General features: G+C 58.2%; 3 protein-coding genes across 7 annotated transcripts in view; 2 read left to right on the forward strand and 1 right to left on the reverse strand.

Annotated features, from left to right (window-relative positions):
- Positions 1-605: 605 nt before the first annotated feature.
- On the forward strand, positions 606-8,158 carry LOC128090036 (tumor necrosis factor receptor superfamily member 10B-like). Its single transcript, XM_052701981.1, has 10 exons — positions 606-2,613; positions 5,293-5,386; positions 5,533-5,643; positions 6,054-6,168; positions 6,248-6,339; positions 6,429-6,512; positions 6,621-6,661; positions 6,808-6,936; positions 7,324-7,405; positions 7,517-8,158. Exons 1-10 carry the CDS (start codon positions 2,563-2,565, stop codon positions 7,807-7,809), a joined length of 1,092 nt encoding a protein of 363 aa, XP_052557941.1. The 5' UTR covers positions 606-2,562; the 3' UTR covers positions 7,810-8,158.
- Positions 8,159-8,675: 517 nt separating this feature from the next.
- RHOBTB2 (Rho related BTB domain containing 2) lies at positions 8,676-21,262 on the reverse strand. 4 transcript variants are annotated; one of them, XM_052701978.1, is made up of 11 exons: positions 21,218-21,262; positions 19,155-19,232; positions 14,156-14,357; positions 13,535-13,638; positions 13,269-13,454; positions 12,009-13,033; positions 11,343-11,461; positions 10,976-11,126; positions 10,802-10,890; positions 10,548-10,653; positions 8,676-10,472 (listed from the first exon to the last, which is right to left on the reverse strand). In XM_052701978.1, exons 2-11 carry the CDS (start codon positions 19,211-19,213, stop codon positions 10,243-10,245), a joined length of 2,271 nt encoding a protein of 756 aa, XP_052557938.1. In that variant the 5' UTR covers positions 19,214-19,232; positions 21,218-21,262; the 3' UTR covers positions 8,676-10,242. The 4 variants fall into 4 exon arrangements, with proteins under 4 accessions (XP_052557938.1, XP_052557937.1, XP_052557939.1 ...); XM_052701977.1 differs by lacking the exon at positions 21,218-21,262 and adding an exon at positions 19,368-19,481; XM_052701979.1 differs by lacking the exon at positions 21,218-21,262 and adding an exon at positions 19,368-19,477 and having other exon boundaries at positions 19,155-19,254.
- A 743-nt stretch (positions 21,263-22,005) lies between these two features.
- The window catches only part of PEBP4 (phosphatidylethanolamine binding protein 4), a 56,358-nt gene continuing 54,812 nt past the window's right edge, over positions 22,006-23,551 (forward strand). The window contains exon 1 of one of the 2 annotated variants that reach the window (XM_052701975.1): positions 22,006-22,026. The gene's annotated coding sequence lies outside the window, so the exon portion shown is untranslated. Of the gene's footprint in view, positions 22,027-22,319; positions 22,374-23,551 lie in introns of those variants that run through there. The other variant, XM_052701974.1, reaches the window with a different exon arrangement.

Consider the following 23,551-nt stretch of genomic DNA (forward strand, 5'->3'; position numbering starts at 1 on the left):
AGAAGAGAAGAGAAGAGAGGAGAAGAGAGGAGAAGAGAGGAGAAGAGAGGAGAAGAGAGGAGAAGAGAGGAGAAGAGAGGGGAAGGGAAGGGAAGGGAAGGGAAGGGAAGGGAAGGAAGGGAAGGGAAGGGAAGGGAAGGGAAGGGAAGGGAAGGGAAGGGAAGGGAAGGGAAGGGAAGGGAAGGGAAGGGAAGGGAAGGGAAGGGAAGGGAAGGGAAGGGAAGGGAAGGGAAGCGAAGAGAAGCGAAGAGAAGCGAAGAGAAGCGAAGAGAAGCGAAGAGAAGAGAAGAGAAGAGAAGAGAAGAGAAGAGAAGAGAAGAGAAGCTGCTCTCACCCTACATGATGAAACCAATGTTCATTAGCCAGGAGAACAAGAAGGGCTGATAGGAGTGAGCATCCCGTGCAGCCCTTTACGGCAGGCATCATCTGTGAGTCATCAATTCCCACTTTGCTCCCACACCTTCCCTGCTCCCTGGAGGCAAGCTGTGCTCCTTGCACTCATTTTATTTACCACCTGCAGCAGAGCCGTGAAAGAGTGGGAATTTGGTGATGTGTAACAGTGGAGGTGCCCCACTGCAGTGCACTGCACTCACACCCAGTGCTTCTGCTCTGCAGCCTCCCTGGGTTTGCAAGGAGCCGGGCTGCAGGCGATAAGCAGGCAGAGCAGCCTGTCCCGGGCTGATAAATCCTCTCCTGCCTGAATTCGGTGCAAATCAACCTTACATGGAAACGTTCTGCACGTCTGGCTGGAAATTCTGGCCAGGTGGGTGGGTGATGTGAGTGTGTGTGAGTGTGTGTGTGTGTGTGTGTGTGTGTATCCCTGCCTGCAAAGCACTGCTGCCCCGATGTGCTGTGAGCACCCACATGCCGAGCATAAAGCTGCCTTTGTTCAGAGCTGTGCAAAAACACGACGTCTGCGGTTGTTGGCACGGATCATTCCTGGTCCAAGCTTTATAAATAAGAGGTTTGTGGCTGCAGCTTCCTAGCGAGGATGAGGAGTCTGGGTCCTGAGTGCTGGCGTGGATAAGAGTTCTTATTTCCAGTACTAAATTAAGCAAGTGCTGCTCAGAATGGGAACCGAAGTGCCTGCTGTTAAGTGGAAGAATGTGTAGAAAAGGAGCAAACAGCCTAAAGCTGGGGGAATGTCTGCATGCTGTGCGTGTGCAAGGCATCCCATCAACAGCAGCAGGTCGGGATGTCGGTCCTTCCAGTCCTGCTGAACGTTCAGGGCTGGAAAGCAATGTTTGCTCTGAGCTAACTGGGAAAATCAGCTGCCTGCAAAGTGCTGCATGACCTGAGCTGGGTGAAGTCATTGGGGTTGGTTAAGCAAAGGGCCCTGGGGTTGCTAATGCCCCAGGAAACAGCCACTGGTTCATCTTTCTGCTTTAAATCGCACTTGAGTTGAATGCACTCAGTGTGGATGAGCCCTGCTGTCTGCAGGATGGATTTCCAATTCATTGCCACACCGAGGGGATGCTCCCAGCTGCCCCACGCTGTCACCTGCAGCCCCGCCGGCCCCATTGCAGCTGCTGAGCATCACTGCTTTCCCCTCCATCCCAAGCTGCCAACCATGCCCTGTTCTCACCCAATGCGTGGAGCCGCACCATTTATCGCTACCCAGAGCCTTCTGCCTCCGCTCTCACCTGCAATTTCTCTGCCTCGGGCGATGCTTAAAAAGGCGCTGAAGGGTTATTTAACTCAGCCTGGTGAGTCACCTCTAGGGAGGGAGCCCGGAATTCTTGCAAGCTCCCAGCGCTCTGCATGAGTTGCACTAGCCCAGAGTTCAAGGTTAGAGAAAGATTAACAAGGGACTGCATTTCTCTGCTCTGCTTTTGGGGTAGTTTTAATTCCACCCCATCCACAAAACCCCGCTGCAGAGACCCGTTGTGTAACAGTAGAAAATCCGGAGGTTTTCCTGCTGTTTTTCTTTTTGTGTGTTTTTTTCTTTTCCCCCTTCATTGAATTTTTCTCCCCAAAACAATCTGGAATTCCCCATTTTCCGGCTCAGTGGCGATGATGGGTTCATTCTGCACTGCTCTGCTCTCCCTACAACCCCATCCTCCATATCAAAGAACCTCAGTGAGAAGATGCTGAGCAAAGCCCTCATCTCTCCCGAGAGCTTCAAGAACAGAAGTTTGGGCAAAAAAATCCTTTACATATGTATTAAAAAAGAAAAAGTCTAACAAATCAATAATAAAAGCGTGTGAAACGTGAGCCAGGTTCAGCTTTCCCTCTCTTAGTGATTCTGCAGTGAAACTTGCTGCGGTTTCTCGATACGTGAGTTTGTGGCGGTGCCTGGAGGTCGCGGCCAGCCCTCTTCCTCCTCCTCCTCCTCCTCCTCCTCCCCCTCCTCCTCCTCCTCCTCCTCGCGGATCTCCTCCCTACGTCACCAACGATCCCGGCAGTTGCTCACATTGCTTCACATCGCTCCGCTCGGCAAAGCTGTCAGCTCGCGGAATTCACTTCGCGTTCGGACCAGGTCCCGTTTCGGACCAAACCCCGTCTTCACTCGATCCGAATCCGGATCCCAGCCCGGGCGCTGCGCGCCCCTCACCGCGCACGATGCGCTCAGCTACGCTCCTCTTCTGCCCCGTCCTGCTGCTGCTGTTGGCGGTGCGTGGATGGGGTGGGGGGCTGACGGGGGGTGGGAGGGGGGCTGGGGGGCACCGGGGGGATGTTTTGGGGTCTCGGTATTCCCGAAGGTGGTGCCCGATATCGGCGCGGCATGTCCGGGCTTGTCGCACCGTCGAGGGGGTATGGAGAGGTGGGGATGGGGGCGGCTTTTGTATGGGAAGTGGTGGGGTGGGAGGCAAGGGGGGGTGTTTTTATGGGGGATGGGGATAAGGGGGGGGTGGAACAGGTGGGAGTCTGTGGGAATGGGGGTGTAGGGGTTCACGTGGAGTGGGGGGGTGATGGGGGAGTGTAGAGGATTGGAGCTCTCCTTTAGCGGGAATTTCTGGACGGGGGGGAGTGGGGGAGTCCGGGAGTTGCGGTCACCCAGATCGGAAGCTATGGGGGGAGCCGAGGGCATGGAGGGGCTTCCCGGATCTAGGGGCTATGGAAGGTGCAGGGGCTGTGGGGGGCTCCCTTGGTCTAAGGGCTCTGCGGGGCTCCCATGATCCCGGGGGCTGTGGGGGGGTCACCTGGCCCCCAAACTGGGGGTGGTGAGGCTATGGGGCCGCTTCGCTGGCCTGGGGGCTGTACGGAATGCTGGGGCTACGGGGGCTCAGCCATCAGCAGTACTTTGGTGACGCCCATGGGATGGGAGCGGTGGGCTCTCCTGGGTGGGTTTGTAGGGGACAGGGGTGTGTGGGGCCGAGGTTGTGGGGCACAGAGGGGGGATGGGATAGGCTATCGGCCCTATGGGCGTGTGAGGCTCAGGGACAGCAAGCCTGGCCGTATGGGGGATGGATTCCTACTGCGCTGCCTGGCTGGGAGGGAATTCCCCGCTTTTTGCTTGAGAGCCATTTTGTTGTCGGTGACCATCGGGAACATTCGGCAGCGTTGGGCTCTGGAGGTGCAGTGTAGGAATGCGTCACATCACCCCGTATGATGGGTGCCCAGACCTCAGCGCTGATGGCAGCCGGGGCCAAAACTCCACTGCGCACCATTTGTGTTCCTGCGTGGATGGGTGGTGCCCCAAGTGTGACATACCTACAGCCTCACCTCGCCTGGCCCCACAGAAATGCACCCCCGAGGCTGGGGGAGCTGGATTGTGGTTTGTGCCATCACAGAGGCACTCAGACCCCGGTGGGGTGCCCACCATCCGACCCTAAAAGAGCATCAGCTTCTCGTCCGGTTCCTACCATGTGCAGCTTATAGGAATTCAGTGGTTGAGGTGCTATTTTCCAGCATCTTAAAGCCTCGCTGATGCCAGCACCTGTGGAGGCATTCAGAACAGCCCCTTATTTGACTGCTTAACTCGGTGCTGCACATGGCTGTCGCCCGATGTTGCGCCGCTGCCCCTTGCATCATGCCTGGAGTTGGGCCACCAGCACACGAGGGTTGTGTGCAATGGCTCTGGATCTGCCAGAGCTCAAACTCCAACTGCGTAAAGCCCGGTGGGAAAACCCCTTTGGTGTGGCTGGAAATGGCTCAGGGCTTACTTACAGCCTCTCTTCCCAAAATGGAGAGCTGGCGTTGTGTTAATGCCATCAGGACGGTGTGAGGTTCCATGTGGGATCGGTGCTGCCATGGTCCAGTGCCTCCCTTGGGTAAAAAAGGCAGAAAAGAAGGAAAATGCACGGAGTTCTGCTTTGAGCAGATGAGGATATTGGATTCCTCTGCCTGGCGATTCCTCCAGCGTGGTGCTGGGGACGTTTCCTGCGCACGTGGGTTCTGGCCCTGGGTGCTTTGCAGGGCTGCCATACGGGCTGGGAAGGCTGGTAACTTTATCGTGCACAGTTCTGTTTTGTGACAGTGATGAAATCCCACACACGAGGGGCCCTTCCGAACGGCAGGCGGGGTTGTGTTGTTGGTGAGATCAACTTTGCAGGGTTTGAATGGGGAAGAGCTTTTTTTCCCCATGAGGACAGGCAGGGCGCTCTCCATCTGTGAAAACTCCCAGGTCTCGGTTTGGTGAAGCCCTAAAAACTGCAGAGGTGGTGGAAGGCAAAGGATTTGCGTCAGACAGAAGAAGGCTTTTTGTCCTTCATGAACACCCAAACGGCTCAGGCAGGCGTTTTGACCCGGACCTGAGTTGCTCTCATTTCTCTTCTTGCTCCCTGCCCCAATGCAGAGGAGGTGGGGAGGTGGAGAGCTCCAGGAAAGCTTCCTCAGAGCAATGCTGACGGTGAGCGCGGGCCTCGGTCCTCCATTATGGAGGTGTCCCCTCCATGTCATTGTTTCCCCGTGCCCACACCCTTCCTTGCGGGAAGTGATGAAGAGGAAGAGGGGGGGCCAATATTGCTCCTGCGGTGCCTTGGAGGTGCTGCTTCAGCGTTTCTGACTCAGGGAAGAAATATGTGCTCTACGAGGCGGGCTATGGGAAGGGCACAGCGCGGGTACGGAGCCTCTGCCACGTGTCCCTGCACCCTGTCCTGGGGCCCCAGTGGTGTGGAAACGGTGGGAGCAGCTCAGCCTTCCTCCCCACCGCCTCCCTTGCTGCTCTGCATTATCCCTGCACGGCACCGTGCTGCTTTCTTCCGTTCTGTTGGTTCACGTGCTCAGAAACTGGGGAAGAAAAGCAGGCATAATCGGGTCCAGCAGCTGCGGGTTGTCCCAGTGCGATGCTTCTCCTTTGCACCAAGGGTTTGGGGTGTTTCTAACCCGTTTTTCCTGTGCTTTTAACAGAAGGTTCATTTGGGATCTGCTGCGGCAGTGAAGAAGCGGGCAGGCGAGTCAGATGTCCTGGAACCAGACCTCTACAGCAAGAAGTGTCCTATGGGTAAGGCAGCCACAAGCATCACTCCGTGCAACTCAGTGACAGCAGAATCAGCTCTTGCTGCAATGACATCTCCACGTCTTGGCAGCGCCGTGTCTCCAGTGTGCTGCATTAACTCGTACTTCTTTCCGTTTCACCCCTTCTTGCAGGCCCCTCTTTGGCAAATGACTCCTCCAAGTGTTTCCCATGTAAGAAAGATGAGTACACCGAGTATCCAAACAACTTCCCCATGTGCCTGGGCTGCCGGACGTGTAGGGAAGGTATGAGGTGGTGTGAGGGAGGGTTGCTATCAGAGCTTCTGCATGAGGAGTGAGGACATCTGCAGCAGCCCTGAGGAGCAGCTTGTGCTGGGTGTGCTTGGGATGGAGGGAGCAGGCTGCATCCTGACCTGGCGCACTGGATACTTCCAGATCTGCATCTCCAAGCGGCACAGCATCCCTTGTGCAAAGCTGGGATGTGAGTCCTCCAGCAAGGACTGCGGGGGGTTGGGCGCATGGCGGTGCTTGCAGGCTGCTGCGGGAGCTTTAATACAATCATTGCTTTGGCATGCGGGCATGGCAAAACTCCACCCCGGGGAGGAAGCTGGGCTTCCCTGGGCTTGTGGGTTGTTGGCTGCATGGGGGAGCGGATGGGAGAGCCTGAGCAGAGCTGTGTTGCTTCTTGCCCACAGACCAGGTGGAGGTGAGTCCCTGCATCCCCACCAGGAACACGCAGTGCGCCTGCAAGAACGGCACCTTCTGCTTACCTGACCACCCCTGTGAGATGTGCCAAAAGTGCCAAACCCGGTGAGTTGGGAGCTAGGGAGCTCTTGGGCTGCTGGGGGGATCCCCGGGTGCTGAACCTGCCCCATATCCCCCATTCCAGGTGCCCCAAAGGACAAGTGAGGATAGCTCCATGCACGCAGCACAGCGACCTGCAGTGCGGTCCTCCCTTGGACATCTCCTCCAGCTTCTCCAGTGAGTTTGGGATGGGGAGAGGGATGGAGGATTGGGGGCTGCTGTTGTGGCAGCAGCTCCCCACACCCCCGTGTTGTCAGCTTTAACAGGCATCATTACCATCACCGTGCTGGTTGTGGTCCTGGTGTTCCTGCCGGTGTTCTCATGGTGCTGCTACAGACACTGCGGTGCAGGTGAGGGGGATCGCGGGCCGTAGACGTGGGGTCCTCACCCCACAGAGTGTGGGCAGGAAGGGGACGTCCTGTGGAGAGGAAGGGTGACAGCGCTGCTTTTTCTTCCAGGGGGTGGCAGAGGTCTGAGCAGGAAGCCCAGCGCCGTGGTGGTGAGTTGTGCTGGGCTTTGCTCTGCTTGCTGCCCGCATTGCTCGCAGCTCATGGGAATGCTGTGGTGAGGGGGGGGTGGTTCACCTGCAGCCCCCGCTGCCAGGATGGGGGGCTCCAGCCTGGCTGCTCTGCGTTTCTCTTCCAGCAGAACAGACTGTTGCAGAGGATGGGGATTCAGGACAACAAATGCAACGAGCAGATCTACCTGAACCAGCAGCAGGAGCCGCTCACCACAGTGCAGAGCTCAGAGGTTCCCTGTGGTGTTGAGATGGAGGTATGGCACTGCAAGGCTGAGCTCTGCTGCTTTCCTCCGCCTTGAGCTGATTAACTCAAGGCCTTCCAGAGCTGAACCAGGGTGTCTGCATGAAGATGGGGGAAGGTGGAGACGGGAATGGAGATGGAGATGGGCACGGAGATGTTCTGTGCCCATAATGTTCATTCTACACTCAGTAGTGAGCAAACCTCCCCCTGCCCAGCACCCATGAGATATCAGGATCCCGGTGTTAGGAACCCATCACCCCAAAGAGGAGCATCCCAGGGCTGCGTGGCAATTCCTGCCCCAGCAGTGCCCAGAGATGTTCCCTGACCCCACTGTTAGCAGGGTGGGGGGATGGTGCTCATGCCAGAGCTCTCTGGGTGCTGTAATACGCTTCTTTTTCAGGAGGTGGCACCAAGAACTTCAAATCCCAACGTGGAAACCCAGAGGAAGCTGGTTCCAGTGCCAGGAAAGGACCCCCTAACTGGTAAGTGTTGGGATGTGCTGGTGCGCAGGGATGGGCTGAGCCTGAGGGCTCTCAGAAAGCTCTTCCAGTCCAGATATCCGCATTCGCTGAGCTTCTCCCTTCTCATTCCAGTTTTGTTTTCCTCTTTCAACACCTTTGTCGAGTTTGTGCCCTTCCCTGAATGGAGGAGATTCGGCCGAGCCCTCGGTCTGCGGGAAAACAACCTTTATCAGGCAGAGCAGAACGACAGAGGCTCAGGGGAGCCCTTATATCAGATGCTCAACATGTGGCTCAACAAAGAAGGCAGCAAAGCCTCCGTGAATACACTGCTGGAGACCCTGTCCCAGATCAGCCTCAGCGGCGTGGCAGACCTAATTGCCTCCGAACTCGTTAGGAATGGATATTTCCAGTACGAAGTGAGCTGAGGAGCGCAGCCAGCCCTGCGCCTCCCCAGCTGGAGCTGAAGATGCAGATTCCTCTGAGAACCCTTCTCTCGATCTTTGTGATAGTATTCTCATGGCTCCTTCCTCCCGGAGCCGTCGCACTGTTCAGCTGAGCCTGGAGGAGTCGATCCCAGCTGGGTTCTTCTCCGCCACACTCAGCGTTGGTGCTGCCTTATGGAAGCCACGCGAGTGCCTTGATTTCATTTGGCCGACGCAACGAGCCAAAAGGTCTTCCAAGCTGCCTTTGAGATCATCTCATTCACCAGCACTGATTTGATACAGACCTCGGTGCAGAACTGCATCTTTGCTTGGTGCGGGCACTCACTGATTCTAACTTTTTAATTTTTTTAGTGATACTTCTGCTTGTAGAACATCTCCGAGCTGACCCTCACGCTTCGTACTGCATGCGTGGTGGGCGAGCATCCCTGGGGCTCTTGGGTTACCCCCTACGATCTATTTAGAGTTGCATCTGTAGCTAGTTCTGCTTGCCCTTAGCAGTAGACACAAGACTGTAGCAGTGGGGTTGGAACTGGACGATCCTCAAGGCCCCTTCCAACCCAAGTCCACGATTCTATGACTGCAGGCGACGCGGGCGCGATTCGTCGGCACTGAGGCGGCTGAAATAAGGGCGGCTCATCTCACTCCCGTTGCCAGGGCCGTGGGGGCCCCCAACTGGCTGGGTTGCTCCTCCACCTGCGGGGACGGCGCACAGCTCGGGGATGAGGTGCTGCAGGGCGATGGAGCTGCAGCCCAACCTGGAGCTCCCCCTGCGCGGGCGCAGCTTTGTGGGCAGCCCCCCCTGCGCCCCTTTCCATCCTCTCCAGCCCTGTGCCAAATACCAGCAGAACTTTTGTATTTATGTATTTATTAATTGCAAACGCGTACATACGTTAACTTATAATATAAAAATAGCTGGTTGTTTTTGGTTTTTTTTTTTACTATGTGTGATGGTGTGTTTTTATACAGAGCTCTGGCCCAGCCAGTTAGTTTTATCCAGGATTTTTTTTTACACGTGTCTTTATGAAGGAAGAATAAATTTAAAAACAACAATCCTGATTTCTCATCCCTTTTTCCCCTTTGCTTTGCCGTTACGTTTTGGCTTTGCATGCCCTGGACATTGCAGAGCTCTGCATCCCCACCAGCAATGCTGCTGCAGGTCCTCAGCAGCAAACTTCTGCTGCTTTTGCCACGGGTCCCATGCTCTTTAGCTGCCTGTAGAAGCAGGAGGCTGCAAGCTCGGTCCCTGGTGCAAACAGGCTGTGTGCTGCTGGAGCTGCAATGCAAATCCATGCGGTGCTTGCAAAAACCCCAGAGCTGCCCCCAGCCATCCTGCTGGATCACATGCAAGGCATTTCTCATTGCAAGCAACCAAAGCAGGAGCTGCCAGCACAGGGAGGGGGACAACAGCCTGGCGCTGTGCTCTGCATGCAAACCCAGCAGGGGCAGCTCCTGCAGGACATGCACGGTGGGGATGCTTTCCAAAGGGAACAAAACCTCATCCTACCTGCTGCAAAGCATTGCACCCGCTGCATCTGCTCCTGTGCTCCCGCATCCACGGCTGAGCATCCAAAAAGAGCGGTGACACAGAGCATCACCCAGGAGCATCGCTGCCACGGGATCTGGGTTGTTAAGGGCTGCATCCTTGCGGTGCTTCTCCGCTCCTCCCAAACACACAGGGACTACGCTGGGCTTTTCAAATAGCATTTATTACAACGGAGCCTTGCAGGCTCGGCTCCCAGGCTGGGAGCGTGGGGTTGGGTGTTGGGGGTGGGGGTTGGTGGTTTCTTTTGGCTTTTTTGGTGGTCTTATATATATATATATATATGTATATATATATATAATTTTTTTTTTTGCTTCAAATTTCTTTTTGGTGAAACGTGTGCACCCTGGGCTCTTGCACTGCTGAGGCCCAAACTTTCCACAGGGAGAGGTGGAGGAGAGGGGCTCCTTTTCCCAGCAGTTGCCCAAACTGGGACGGCCCTCCATGGAAGCGGATGGAGCTGCGGTGCGTGGCTCCTGCAGCCAAGTAGGATCCTCTGCTTGGTCCTCTGGGGACCGGGCTCCCTTCTCACCCTACTGCAAGTCCAAGGGGCAGCAGGATGGCATCCCACAAAACCCAACCCTACCCTGCAGCTCCTGGTTACAACTGAAAGGTGGAAGCAGGACGCTTCTCTTCTTCTTCCTCATGCGGTTGATGTTCGAAAGAAAGAATGAATGAAAACAAAACCAGACAGCCCTCGCGCTCCTGTCACCTCTTCTCCTGCTGCTTTGTGCCAGTCCCGGCGCTGGCACGTGGACAGCAGAGCCCTCGCTGTGGGGATGCACTCCCTCCATCTCCTGGGGGCACCCATTGGTGGCACCCAACGGGCGCCGGGCGGCCTTCCTCCTCCTCATCTCCTGGAGCCGCAGCAAGGATCAAACCACAGCCGAGGAGGAGGAGGAGGAGGAAGAGGAGGAGGCTGTGGCCGCCGACGATGAAGGAGAGGAGGAAGGGGAGTTCCAGAAGAGCCACCGCCTCTTGGGCTGCCGTTTGAGGTGGAGGTAGTCTTCCTTCTCCCGCTCCTTCTTGGCCCGCTGGTAGTGGTCCTCCTCCTTCAGGTACCACACCGGCGGCCAGCGGTGCTTCTCGAAGTACTCCTGGTTCTCTGCGGGGACATCGGGGGTCAGCACAGCGCCGGGTGTCCCCAGAGTCCCCACCGCCCCACACCGACCGCGCTCACCTCCCGACATGGCCTTCATGTCGCGGGGAAACTTGCGGCAGACGTTGTTGTAGTTGGTGCAGATGTGGTGGAGGCACCAGTCGGCGAGCTGGTAGGCGCAGTGGAACTGCGGGAGATGGAGCACGCGTCAGAGCCACCGTGGGGACCTCATCCATCCCAAGATCCCCAATCCCCGCGGGCATCAAGGACCCGATCCTGCCGTCCTCTCCGCAGCGGCGGTGTCACCCCCACCTCGTTCATCCCATCCCACCTACCTGTGCCAGCTCCAGGAACACCAGCACGTCCCCATCGATGTCCACCATCATCTGCGCAGCTTCCATCAGCCCGGTGACGGTGTACTGCTCTGTGGGTGACACAGGGGCTTAGGGGGGGCAGTTGGGATGGGGTGATCAGAGAGCTGCCACCAAGTTTTGGGGGCACCAACTCACCGGTAAGAGCCACCAAGTGGGGCAGGCAGAGGCGGTTGGCCAAGATGATGAGCTTCATGTCATCGAGGTCAGGGCTGGAGCTGAACTGCCCCGTGTAAAGATACTCCAGCACGGCCCGCATGCAGCTCTTGCTGGTGTAAGGAAGTGCCACCTGCAAGAATCACACCCATGGTGGTGATGGGTCAACAGCTGGACTTGATCTTGGAGGCTTTTTCCAAGCTTTATGACCCTATGATTCTATGGGCACGGTGGGGATGCATTGATAGTTGGACTTGATGATCACAGAGGTCTTTTCCAACCTAAATGCTTCTATGATTCCAACGGTCACCCCATGGCTGTCCCACACCCTCTCTGAGTGCATCCTCACCTCATTAGTGGAGCTCTCCACGAAGGGACCGCCGAACATCGCGGCCATCCAGTCGCAGCTGGAGATGAGCAGGGGCTTGTGGGCACTGATAGCACCGTCATCCAGCACGAAGGTGACATCTGCAAGTGAGCAGAGGGACGGCCCTGTCACACAGGGCTCAGCCATCCCCACCACAGGACACCACCAAAGGCAAGGAGACAGAAGGACAAACGCACGGCCCTGTACTCTGCCCTACGGATGTGTTTGTTTTCCAGCATCCTCAGGGAAGGGCTACGTCACCCACGGCACCGTGCACAGCCCTGCCCGAGGGCATTCCCAAGGTGAACAGTGTTGGAAAGCAAAGGGCAAAACTCGGGGAGAAAAGCCTCACCCACACACTGCAGAGCATGTCCCCATCCTCCTCCCTGCTCCTCACAAGGACGAGCAACCCCTGTTCTGCTCTACTCTGGGCTGTTCCAGGGCTCCCGCAGCCCCCCTTGGTCTGTCCACGTGAACCAACTCAACTAGAGGGAGAACGTGGTGTTGCATGGCCTGGGATGGAGCTTGGAGGTGAAAAACCCAGAAACACAACGCTGTAAGTGAGCACCACCAAAATCCCAAGGAAGGCAGAGCACACGGCGTCTCAGAGCGTTGGTACGGGCAAGAGAGAAGGGGACGGGGTCGTACCCGAGAAAGTCCCCTTGGCCAGGCATTCCTTCACCCGGTTCGTCCTCCGGACGTGGAAGGCTTTGGTGATCTCCTGGTTCATGAACGCCTCGTTGTTGAGGATGTTGGCCACCATCATGCGGAGGTCGAACACCTCCAGCAGCTCCGCGATGTGAGCGATGTGCATGAGGTCCCGCTCCTTCTCATCCAGCTCCCCGGTGTACAAATACTTCAGCACGGCCCGGAAAGGGCCCGGTTGGATGGAAGCATCCATCTTCACCACCACCATCAGCTTGGATTTGTAGGTCAACGGGTCTTCGGCCATCTCCTCCTGGATGCTGATGAAGGCCCGGCTCCAAGAGGAGAGGTCCCGTCCCCGTCGCAGCCCGCGTTCCCCGTTCTCGTAGCGGTTCCCCCGTAGGATCCCATCACTGGTGGAGGCTCTAAGGCACGGTTTTCGCTGGCCGGAGCCGCCCTCCTCGGTGCTTTCACAGATATCAAAGCTCGCAGCTCGGAGGAGGAAATCCCGTCCGTGATGCCTCTCCTCTTGGTGCAGCATCCTCTCGGCCGCTGCGGTGACGGCAACCCCAAAACCATGCCCTGCACTGCTCTGCTGGTCCTCCTCGCTCAGGTCCATGAGGAACAGGTCGTAAAACTTGGAGGAGGAGGTGGAGAGGTAGATCTTGTGAGCGTAGATTTTGATCTTCTCTTGCAGCACCAGGATGACGTCCGCGCACAGGGGGTCCTCCAAGAGGTGGGCCGGGTGCTCCTCGTTGTTGGACGGGGGATCCGGCACCACGATGATGGGCGGAGGGGGCCTGGGGGGCAGGAAGGGGGCTTGGAGGAGGGGCCGCTGCACGTTGCGTAGATGGGACTTCCAGAACTGCAGGTGACGGCGGGAGATGAGGGCGGCACGGATGGCGTTGTCGAAGACGTCCTTGATGCCAAACTGAGCCACCACGCTCGTCTCGTAATAGGGGATCCCCAGTTCTTTGGCCACCTCCCTTCCCTTCTCCGGGGGAAGGATCTCGTTGGGTTTGATTGGCCTGGAGAAGAGGAAATCATGAAGGTGATGAAGAAACCTCGTCTAATAAAGAAGATAACGTCCCATCCCTGGAGACACCCAAGGTCAGGCTGGATGGGGCTCTGAGCACCTGACCCAGCTGCAGGTTTCCCCGTTCATTGGAGTTGGACCAGACGGCCCCTTCCAGCTCTATGATTCTACGGCCTCCCTGCATGCATGGCAAGGAGAAAGGATTCGGGGGCACGGACGTCTCCCACCTGGCCAAGGGACGCCGTGCCCGGTTGACGGCCTCCAGGTCGGCGTAGCGCAGGTCCAGCTGGCAGCCCACCAGGATGACGGGCGCGCGGGGACAGAAGTGTTTGATCTCCGGGTACCACATGGTCTTCACATGGTGCAGGGAGTTGGGGTTGGCGATGGAGAAGCACAAAACCACGACGTCGGATCTGAGAGGGGGAAAAAAGGGTCAAGATCCACCCGGGTGATGGAACCTCCCACCTCAGCACGGGGTTCTCCTCTCCCCTACCTGCCATACGCAAAGCGCCGGTCTTTGTGGTGGTCTCCAAAGGTGTCCCAGAGCCGCAGGGACACGCTGACATCATCTACCACATCCCGCGAGCGCTCCAGCACCTGTGGCAACGAAAACACTGTGAATCCTGGAGCTCTGCGTGAAGGAAGTCCCCAAATCCAACCAATGGGGCAGTCCCACCGAGGGGACGATGTCAGTTTTCCCCGAGGAATTTACCCTCCAACTCCATCCCGATCCCCACGGGGTTGGTCCCTCACCTCCTTACCGTCCGAGCAAAGGGACCATTGCCACCAAGATGACCATCCCACCAAGGGGCCACTGCCACCAAGGGGCAGAGGAATGAATCCCATGGGGAAGCCCCATCCCCATAGGGCTGGTCCCGGACCTCCTGACCATCCCACCAAGGGGACCACTGTCCCCAAACTCGAGACAAAGGAGTAAACCCCACGGGGAAGCCCCAGCTCCATCCCATGGGGCCGGTCCCTCACCTCTTTACCATCCCAGCAAAGGGACCATTGCCACCATGGTGAACCACTGCCACTGAACTCAGGACACAGAGGAGGAAACCCCACGGGGAAGCCCCAGCTCCGTCCCCACCCCACGGGGTCGCTCCCTCACCTCCTGGCACACACGGTACTGGTCGATGGCCCACACCGTGGGCACGTGGGTGGCGAGGAGCTGGTACTGGGTGAGCGTGGCGTTGCAGGCGCGGGCGCAGATGAGCCGGGTCTTGCCCACCGCGTTGTCCCCGACCACGACGCACTTGATAGTTTCTACGTTTGGCCTCTCATAATCCATGTCAGAATCCATTAATTGGGACCTGGGGGGGAAGAAGCGACGAGAGGATGCTCACAGCCACCAGCAAGCACGGCTGCCTCCTTCCTCCCTGCACGCATCCCAGCCTGTCCCCTTTAAAATTTAATATCCTCGTGGCTGCGTGCGTTGCTGTGCCGCGTCAGACACATGCCCTCCCTCCCTCCCTCTCCCTCTCTCATGCTTGTTCATGTGAGATGAGGCTTTTATTTATTTTTTTATTTTTATTTCCCCTTTCTCCCTTCCCAGCCTTTGCAAGCGAAGCTTCCAGATGGGAGCACGCACAGCAGCACCGCCAACCCCTATCGCTTCTATGCACAGTGAGCACAGGGCTCTGCGCCCCCAGCACCGACCTCCCCCCAATTTCCCACCCCGTTTGCTCCTGCTTCTGACCCACAGCAGCAAAGATGCTCATTGCATTTCCTCCCAGCACCAGGTGCAACATGAAACCTCCCCCGAGGAGCACGGAGCTGTGAACCCAATGCAAAGCGCGCGCATCCTGCAGGCCCATGTGCACAGCAGCAGCACCGTTCAGAGCTCAAATCTGCAAGAATTAACTCCTTGCAGCAGGGAACGGATGTGGGGCATTGCAACAGGGCCGAGGGGGGCTCCATGCACTGCAGTGGGGATGGGGAGCACTGGGCCTGAGGGTGGGGGCATTGCAATAGGGGAAGGAACGTTGGGAATGGGGGTGGGACAATGCAGTAGGGCCAGGCAGTGCTTTAAGCATCCGGAGGAGCATTGCAATAAGGCTAAGGATATTGGGAGCACTGGGGCTGGGGGCATTGCAACAGGGCCAAGGAGTGCTCCGTGCATCCTAATGGGCATTGCAATAGGGCTGGGGATGCCTGGAGCACACGGGCTGGGATGAAGGAGATGCCCACGGAGGAAACTGATGGATGAGGAGGAGAAACAAAAAAATAAAAAGATCCCAGTTTCTTCGAACTTTGCAAAGCAGCACATCTCTTCCCCCCTTGTCACCCCCTCCTGAGATGCTATAATAAACCACCAGCACAAAACCTTGGAGCAAAAATACCCCGTAACGATGGCAACCGGCGCTGCACGCGGGGAGCTCCGAACGGAGGCAAGGACTTTGCAATGTGAGCAGCTCCCTCCTGCACACACCTGGCCGTGCAGGGATGCAGCACGAACCCAAAGCATCACAGCCGGGTGGCTCTGGGCCGACCTCAAAGCAAAACTTCCCCATTTGCCACCATCAGCCCCATTCCTTCCTGCTTTTAGGGAGCTGAGATGCTCCTTGGGGGCACGGCAAAAAGGGGGCAGGATGCAGGGCATGCTGCTTGCTGCCCCAGTAGCTCCTGGAGATTGGTTCCCATTTTGTTCCCTTGGAGCAGAGCTTTGCTCTATGGGGTCAGGAGGTCCCCAGGGGGGGTTTCAGGACTCACAGAGCTTTGCAGCAGTTATTTATAGGGTTCCCAAATTCAGCCACCAGCACACGCAGCTGCCCCCTGCAAACTCCTTCCCCAATGCTCCATCTGCCCCATATCCAAACCGTGGGCCCCCAATACACCCCCTCCTAAAAAACAAAACACCCCAAACTGCTTTTTCCATGCTGCCCAACCTGCGGTTGCCACAGCAACTGCACCATCACCCCCGGGAGCCGTTGCCTAGCAACAAAAAAAATCCTCCATCCCACCCAGCGAGGGGAGGAGAGCCCCTAAAACAGAGTGGGGGCATTGCAAGAGGGCTGGGGGCGCTCAGAGCATCGGGATGGGGGGCACTGAACGGGGCTGGGGATGCTCAAAGCATTAGGACTGGGGCTTTGCAATAGGGCTGGGATGCTTGGAGCAGCGGGACTGGGGCACTGCAATAGGGCCAGGGGTGCTCAGAGCACGCAGATTAGCGGGTATGGGGCATTGCAAAAGGGGAAGGGTTGTTGGGAACGGGTGTAATAGGCACTGCAATAGGGCCAGGACATCCGGATAAGCGCTGCAAGAGGGCCGGGGAGCAGCAGGCCCGGGGCGCTGCAATGAGGCCAGGGCTGCTCAGAGAAACCAGGCTGGGGATGCAAGAAATTGCAAAGGGGGAACGGGTGCAGAGCATTGCAATAGGGACAGGGCGTGCTCCGAGCGTCCGGATGGGCACCGCAATAGGGCCGGGGAGCAGCGGGCCCGGGGCGCTGTTATGGGGCCGGGGGTGCGCGGAGGACTCAGCCCGGGAGCACCGCAATAGGGCCGAAAGTGCAGGGAGCACCGGGGCCGATCGCAAAGGGGCCGGGGCCGGGGGCGGTGGGGAGGGGGACTCGGAACAGCCGGACCGGGGGCACCGCAATAGGGCCGGGCCACGGCTGTGCCCCCCCCTCTCCTTCCCCCCGAGCGGAAGGATGCGCGGAGGCGGACGGGGAGGTCCGTACTTACACCAACACAGACGAAGCGGCGGCTCCCAGGGGCCGGGGCCGGGCGCAGCCCCCCTGACATGATCACGGCGTAATTTGCGCGGATCGGAGCTGCGCGGCCCCGCGCTGAGCTGCGCGTTTTAAGGCCCATGGCGGCGCCGAGGCCGCTCCGAGCTCCGCATCCGCGGTGCGCAGCGCTGCGCGGAGCCCTTTGCGCCGAGCGGCGGCGTTGCGCGGAGCGCTGCGCGGAGCCGCGCGCTGCAGTCGGGGCCGCTCCGCCTCTCATTCACAAAAAACAAGCGGCCCCGCGAAGCCCCGCCCCCCCGCTGCCTCTCATTGGCTGAGAGCGAGCCCCGAGGGGGGGGCGACCGGAGGTTTTTGGGGGTGGGGTCCCATCCGGACCCTCACCCCCCCCCCGCAGAGCCGTGTGCCCCCGTGACCCCCATAGGATGCCCACCTGCACCCACCTGCATAGGATGCTACCGCTGCACAGACCCCCCCCCCCCCCCCAAATCCTCTCCGTGGCTCTATCGTACCCTCACCCCTTCACAGGGGTCTGACACCCACACTCTATGGGGTCCCGTCTGACCCCGAACCCTCCATGCGACCCCATCCTACCCCTAAACCTCCTTCTATGGGAACCCCCCCACCAATAGCCCCTCCATAGCGCCCCATAGTGCCCATAACCCCCCGTCCGTGGGACCCCACCTTGCCCCCCGTTACTGCACAGCAGGGACAGAACTGGGGGGTAACCACACACTACGAGGACCACAGAGGTGACCCCTTCCCAGCAGCGGGGGGGAGCAGAGCCGAGGGGGGGTTGCACCCCCATCTCCCCCCCTAAAACACTGCAACGACGCCTTCACGTCCTCAAATCCCCCCATCGCCACCCCCTCCTCACCCCAATCCCTATAAACCCAGAGCGGAAAAACTCAAGAGTCATCATCACAGCTGCGCGGCTGCTGCGAAAGCGCCCGGCCCCTCGCTCTGACCCCGTACATCCGCATCATGTGATGCCCTCCATCCTCCCCCCGCATCCCCCCCTTCCTCCTCTTCCTCCTCCTCCTCCTCCTCTTTTTTCTGCACGGAACAGCGCTCTGCTCAGGGTCCTGCTCCTTTTGCATAGGGTTGGGGGTCACACATAGGGTTAGGGTGTTGGGGTCACCCACGGGGTTGGCACTGATGTCGCATCAGCAGCACCCAAACCCCAGTGCTCACCTTCACCCCCCGCTCACCTAACTTGCAGCTCAGGGATCTCTTTCTCCATAGCAGAAGAAGATGGGATCTCTTATCTGGGGGGAAAGGAGGGGGAGGGGGGTCCCCTTTGGGGGATTTTTGGGGGGCTGTGGGTTTGTCCCTGGTAATGGGATCTGTGGAGCTGCAGCCTTTTGCTTTTCTTCTCCTTTCGAGCGGGTCACGGGGGGAGGGGGGGGGGGGAAAGGAAGTGTGCAGCCTGGTTGCCAGCCGCATGATTTGGCTTTATTTGCTGTAGCAGGTGCTTAATTGTGGCATAAAAAGTTCCTGGCGGCGTTATGGTCAGAAATTCCTAAACGACCCCCCTCCCCCCCTCCACTCCCCCTTCACCCCCCCCCAACAAGATTCCGTGCAAAAACAAAAGCACAATTGTGACTTCCAGGCAAAACAGGCGGCCGTGCTCCCAACCTCCGCCCCGGCAGGAGGCACCGAGCGGGGCCAGCGGGGCTGGGGGGGCCCATGGCTGGAGCCCCATGGAGATCACGGGGCTGTGGGGTGTGGGGAGGAGCCCGTCTCGCCTCTCTCTGCATCCCCTCCAGCTGTAATTAAAGCTGCTCCCATTTAAGCCTCTTGAACTGATCCCAGTCTGCTCCTCCGTCATCGCCGCTGCTCCCCTGCAGACTGCTGACCCCACAAGCAGTAGGGCTGACATCACTCCTCTTTTTTTCCCCTATTTCCTCTCCCAGAAGGGACTGAAGAACCCCTCTGGGTTTTTGGGATGTGTGCAGATGCTGCTCCAGCATTGCCTTTCCCCAGAACCCTATGGGCTCTGTAGGGCTGGAGGTCGGCACCACTACAACCCTACAGAGTCCTAATGCTCCCCAATGAGGCTCAGTTCCCCTATAGCTCTCTGGGCTCTGTAGGGCTGCAGATCAGCATCCCTAAGACGCTATGGGATCTGTAGGGCTGAAAAGCAACACCCCCGTGACCCTATAGGCTCTGTAGGGTTGCAGATCAGCACCCAGGTAACCCTATGGGCTCTGTAGGGCTGAGGAGCAGCACTCCCAGAACCCTGTGGGCTCTGTATGACCGGGGATCATCATTTGCACAGCGTTGCCAAAGGGCCCAACCACTTCCCTTTGCTGCAGGCAGCACCCAGCCCAGCTCTGCCCTCCTGCAGCAGGGTGGCACGTGTTGCACGGGAGCAAAGAGCAAAGCACAGCAGTGGTGCAGGGGGGGGGGCTCAGTACTTACAGGCTGCGTGCCAACGCTGTCATTGTCACCGTGGGGCTGCCCTTCCCTTTGGGGTCCATCTCGTGCTCTCGGCGGCGCCTGCAAGGAGAGGAGAGGAGGGCTGAGTGAAAGCATTCACCTCCTGCACGCTGCCACCCCCCACACCGAGGCTGGAAACCACGGCGTGGTGACATGGCCAAGGAGGGGGATGCTGTGGGGAGGGGGGTCTCTCACCCAAAGCATCTCCGCTGCCTCCCCTACATCCCAGCACCCCGAGCAAAGCCGAGCCGTGGCCAAGGAGCGCAGGGCTGAGCTTCCCCTGGGCAGAGGTGGGGTGAGGCTGAGCTTTGCTCCTGGCACATGGAGCAGGAAACGCTGCTGTGCTGCCAGATTGGAATCGCTGTTGGAATCAGCCCTGCTCACAGAGCCTCAGCCCTGCAGCTTGTGGCTACAGGGCTCTGCTTATCCAAAGGGAATGCCCCAAGGATTTCCAGCCCCGCTCACACCCCTCGTTGGCCAGGGGAAAGGCCTAAAATGAGCAAAAAGAGCATTTCTGCAAACTGCATCCCCTGTCCCACCAAGCTGGGGCTTCCCCAGAATTAATTCCCTGTGTCCACACTGTGGGGCCCATCTGGATCCCATTTCCCAGCCACACCATACTCATGGCTTGGGGCTCATCCCACCTCAATACTGCAGAATTTCAGGGCTTCACCACGTGGTTTATAAATATTTAAGCCCAGAAGGATTGCTGCCCTCCAGGGAAAGCCTTACACAACCCCCACATCTCCCCCTTCACCCCAGCCTGGAGCTGGCGGGGCTCTCTGGAGGCATCTTTGGCAACCAGGAAGCAAAGCAAGGCAACACGCAACGTCCTTCTGCAGGACTTTTGCACCCCATAGTGGTGGGGTGTTGTCTGATGGGTTTGGTGCTGCTGCATGGATTTTGCATCCCGTAGCTGGGAGGTTTTGTTGATGCGCACGCCCTGCTGCCTCCCCCCTGCCCCAAATTTGTGGGCATTTATAGGCACAGCTTTTTGTGCAGCACTCATTTCCCCCCCCTTCAGCATTAGGAGTCACTGACGCCTCGTGCAGAAGCTGTTAAGAGCTTCTATTTGGGGAAAGCTCCCCTTCTCACAACACATCCTGTGGCTTCTCTGCTTCCCATTCCCCCTCACACAGTGCAAAATAAATCGGCGACGTCGCCAGCGAAAAACCCCCCAGCAAACAGCCTTGAGGGGTCCATTCTTAGGGTGCATTTGGGGGTGTTGCTGCAGTTTGCAGGGGTTGAAACCCTGCAAGAAGGGTTCCCATGCCCCATCCCAAATCTGCTGCATCAACTCATGTTGGTTGCATCCCAAACGCACCCCCAGGAGCGTGGCTCAGGGCCTGGGGGGGCTGCACATTTCCATATTAAAAACAAATAGAAGAAAATCAGAAAGGAAGGAGCCTGTTCCTAAGCAACAGCCTCTGGTAGAGATGGAGACCATGAAGTGGAGACCGTGAGATGGAGACTGTGAGATGGAGATCATGGAATGGAGATCGTGAGGAGGAGATGATAGGATGGAGACATAAAATTGAGACCATGAGATGGAGATCATGAGATGGAGACCATAGGATGCAGATTATGAGATGGAGATCATGAGACGGAGTCCAGAGAATGGAAACCATGAGATGGAGAGAGATGGAGACCATAGGATGGAGAACATAAAATGGAGACCCTCAGATGGACGCCGAAAGGTGGAGGCCATAAAAAGGAGACTGTGAGATGGGGACCATAAAATGGAGACCATAGGATGAGGAGCAGAGGTGCCACAGAGCACAGCTGGAGCAAACTCCTGGGCTCACAGAGCCCCACAGCAGGGATGCAGGAGAGTGGGGGGACTCCAAAGCCACCCCTCACCTCCACCGCTCGCCCCAGCCCAGCCACCCACCTCCAACCCCACTCTGCCGACCCCAAAGAATGGAGGAAACCCATTGGGTCGGCCGAGACTCTTCGCCTCTATTGGAGCCGAGCTTGGATGGACAGGCAGACGGATGGGTGGGTGGACAGATAGTTGGAAGGACAGACGGACGGGCGGCAGTTACCTGTGTGTATCCAGGCGCTGGCTGTGCCCCGGCTCTCCCAGCAGCGCGCTGCCCCGTCGCGATAGGGATCATTTTTATAGGCTCACCCATGTGATCCCAACGAATGCCCCAGGGATGAGGTTTTTTTTTCTTTGCACTGACACAACCGGAGGGGCCGGCGCTCAAACAAACCTGTTGGACCGCAATCCGCGCTCGGCACCGGGCAGGAATTTTCCACTCTCTGGGTGCGCCGACGCACGATGCACGCCGGGGCCTGCGCTCACACGGCTCCCTGAAAGAAAAAGCAGGGAGAAAAATGCAAACTTTCCCATTCCCCAACACTCCTAATGGTTGCTCGACCTCATTCCTAAGTTTCTGTGTTGAAGTTGGAGCGCTTAGGGAGAGAAATGCACGGAGGAATGCATTAGAGGCATGGAGTAGACACAAGTTTTGCACTGTGTGCCTTTTCTGCACAGCGCAGAATGCTCCTTCTGCAAAATGCACGCTGCTCCTGCAAAGACAGCACAGCAGATGGTGCTCAGAGTGAGAGATGTGAGCAACCCTTGGCCCCCACCAAGCTCTCCCTGCAGCCTTTGTGCCCAAATCCAAGAGTGTGGATGGGGGCGATGGTGGGGACGCTCTTGGTGGTGTTGATGGTGCGGCGCTGGGCAGAAGGGAGGCACGGACCTGGCTGGGCTGTGTTAAGTGCCCAAGGGTGACAGGATGGGAATGGAAAGGGTGAGCTTGGGAGAAGTGCTGGTGAGTCAATGGGAACCACAGGAGCAGGGAAATGACCACTGTCAGCAGGGCTGAGTCAGCAGGACCAACTGGTGAGTCAATGGGAAAGCAGGGAGCTAATGGAGCGATGGGCTGCAGGTTGTGTGGGGCACACAGAGGGGCAGGAGGAGGGGATAGAGGTGACCCGCCGTGGAGTTTTGCACTCCTGGAGCACTGCTGGGTCGCTGAGCCCTGCGTGGGGCTGGATAGTGTGCGATCTGTAGGGTTTGCTCGTGTTCCAGCTGTTCTGGGGTTGGTTCTGTGGGGTTCCAGCCTCTGCAGGCTGCCCCTGGTGGTGCTGTGCTGGCACAGCCCTGGGGTCGATGCTGCCAAGGGGCCGGGCAGCGGGGCTGGGGCTGCGCCAGGCTCTGGGAGCAGACACACAGAGGGACACAGAGCGGTAGGTGGGAGGGCAGGGGGGTTGGGGGGCTTTCCCTGGTGTGTTGGGGGGCAGCTGCAGGGGTTCTGTGCACCCTGATAGCAGTACATTGGGGTCACCGTGTGGTCATGGTGCTGAGTGCCTGGTGCTGTGCTGGAAGGGGTTGGGGTGGGCTCACGGCAGCACCCGTCGGGTCCAGCAGCGTGGATTTGGGTGGGGGTGGCAGCAGGTTTGGGGGCTGTCTGCTGAGAAGGGAGCAAACGGCTGGGAAGGGGGGGAGCCGGGAAGAGCAAGGGGGCTCTCAGCAGGACTGTGGGTACCCAGCACTGGTTTTGGGGACGTCCTGGAGCATTTCCCTAAGGAAGACCCATAGCTGAGCCCATCAAACCAGCGTGAACCCCAGTGGCAGCCAGGTTAAAGCTGCCAGGGGAAGGGTTGAGCCAATTTGGTGCAGTTTGAGTCTATTGGTGCAAGGGTTAATGGTGTCTCCGCTGGGGGTTGGGACCCCTGTAACTCATCTGCTCGCAGACAAGGAGGGGACGGCTCACACCCCACATCCGGGCTGTGCTTCCCTTCTCTTTGGGCCGCAGAGAGCAAACGAGCTGGGGGGCTGAAGAGCTGCACACAGCTGAGTCTGAAATGGGGATATTTATAGCCCTCCCTGCCTGGCTGCCCTAAATTCCACGCAGGTCCCTGTGCATGGGGAGCAGAGGGGCCCCCCCAGCCCTGAGACATTTGTAGGGTTCCCCCCCCCACCTGGCTGAGTCAGGGCTGCTCCTTCCTCACCCCGTCACCCCTCAGCCTCAGGGCTTTCCCACGAGCGTCACCCAGCAGCGCTGCGTGTTTGGGTTCACTGTCATCCCTTCAGAGCTGTAATCAGCATTAGGGCACCCACGAGGCATCAGGACACACCTCCCCCTTCCTGCAAAGGTGCAGCGCCAAAGAGAAGCGTGGGGAGGGCAGAGGGGTGAAAACACTCGGCTGGGGACAGGTGACACCTCGGTGGCCCACGCAAAGTCCCATAGGAGTGTGGGTGGGAGCAACACCTGAGGCTTGCACAATGCATATATATATATCGTGCTGGCGTGCTGCTTAAAGCAGCAATTTTCCCTTCATCCTGAGTGCGAAAGGCTGAGCCTGAAGCCGTGGGTGGGTTGCAGCAGAACGGAGCGTGCAAGCGGTGGTGCAAGCTGGTTGCA

The sequence above is a fragment of the Tympanuchus pallidicinctus genome, unplaced genomic scaffold (genome assembly GCF_026119805.1).
Source record: "Tympanuchus pallidicinctus isolate F22 unplaced genomic scaffold, pur_lepc_1.0 scaffold42, whole genome shotgun sequence".
Classification (NCBI taxonomy): Eukaryota; Metazoa; Chordata; class Aves; order Galliformes; family Phasianidae; genus Tympanuchus; species Tympanuchus pallidicinctus.

Excerpts from the sequence above, each read along its gene's own strand:
- LOC128090036 (XM_052701981.1), top strand. The coding sequence starts at position 2,563 with ATGCGCTCAGCTACGCTCCTCTTCTGCCCCGTCCTGCTGCTGCTGTTG. Across the intron at positions 6,169-6,247 it reads TGCCAAAAGTGCCAAACCCG|GTGCCCCAAAGGACAAGTGA; the intron begins GTGAGTTGGGAG and ends CCCCCATTCCAG. Across the intron at positions 6,513-6,620 it reads CTACAGACACTGCGGTGCAG|GGGGTGGCAGAGGTCTGAGC; the intron begins GTGAGGGGGATC and ends TTTTTCTTCCAG.
- RHOBTB2 (XM_052701978.1), bottom strand. The coding sequence starts at position 19,213 with ATGGACCCCAAAGGGAAGGGCAGCCCCACGGTGACAATGACAGCGTTG. Across the intron at positions 13,455-13,534 it reads CGGCGCTTTGCGTATGGCAG|ATCCGACGTCGTGGTTTTGT; the intron begins GTAGGGGAGAGG and ends TCCCCCTCTCAG. Across the intron at positions 11,462-12,008 it reads GGCCAAGGGGACTTTCTCGG|ATGTCACCTTCGTGCTGGAT; the intron begins GTACGACCCCGT and ends GCTCACTTGCAG.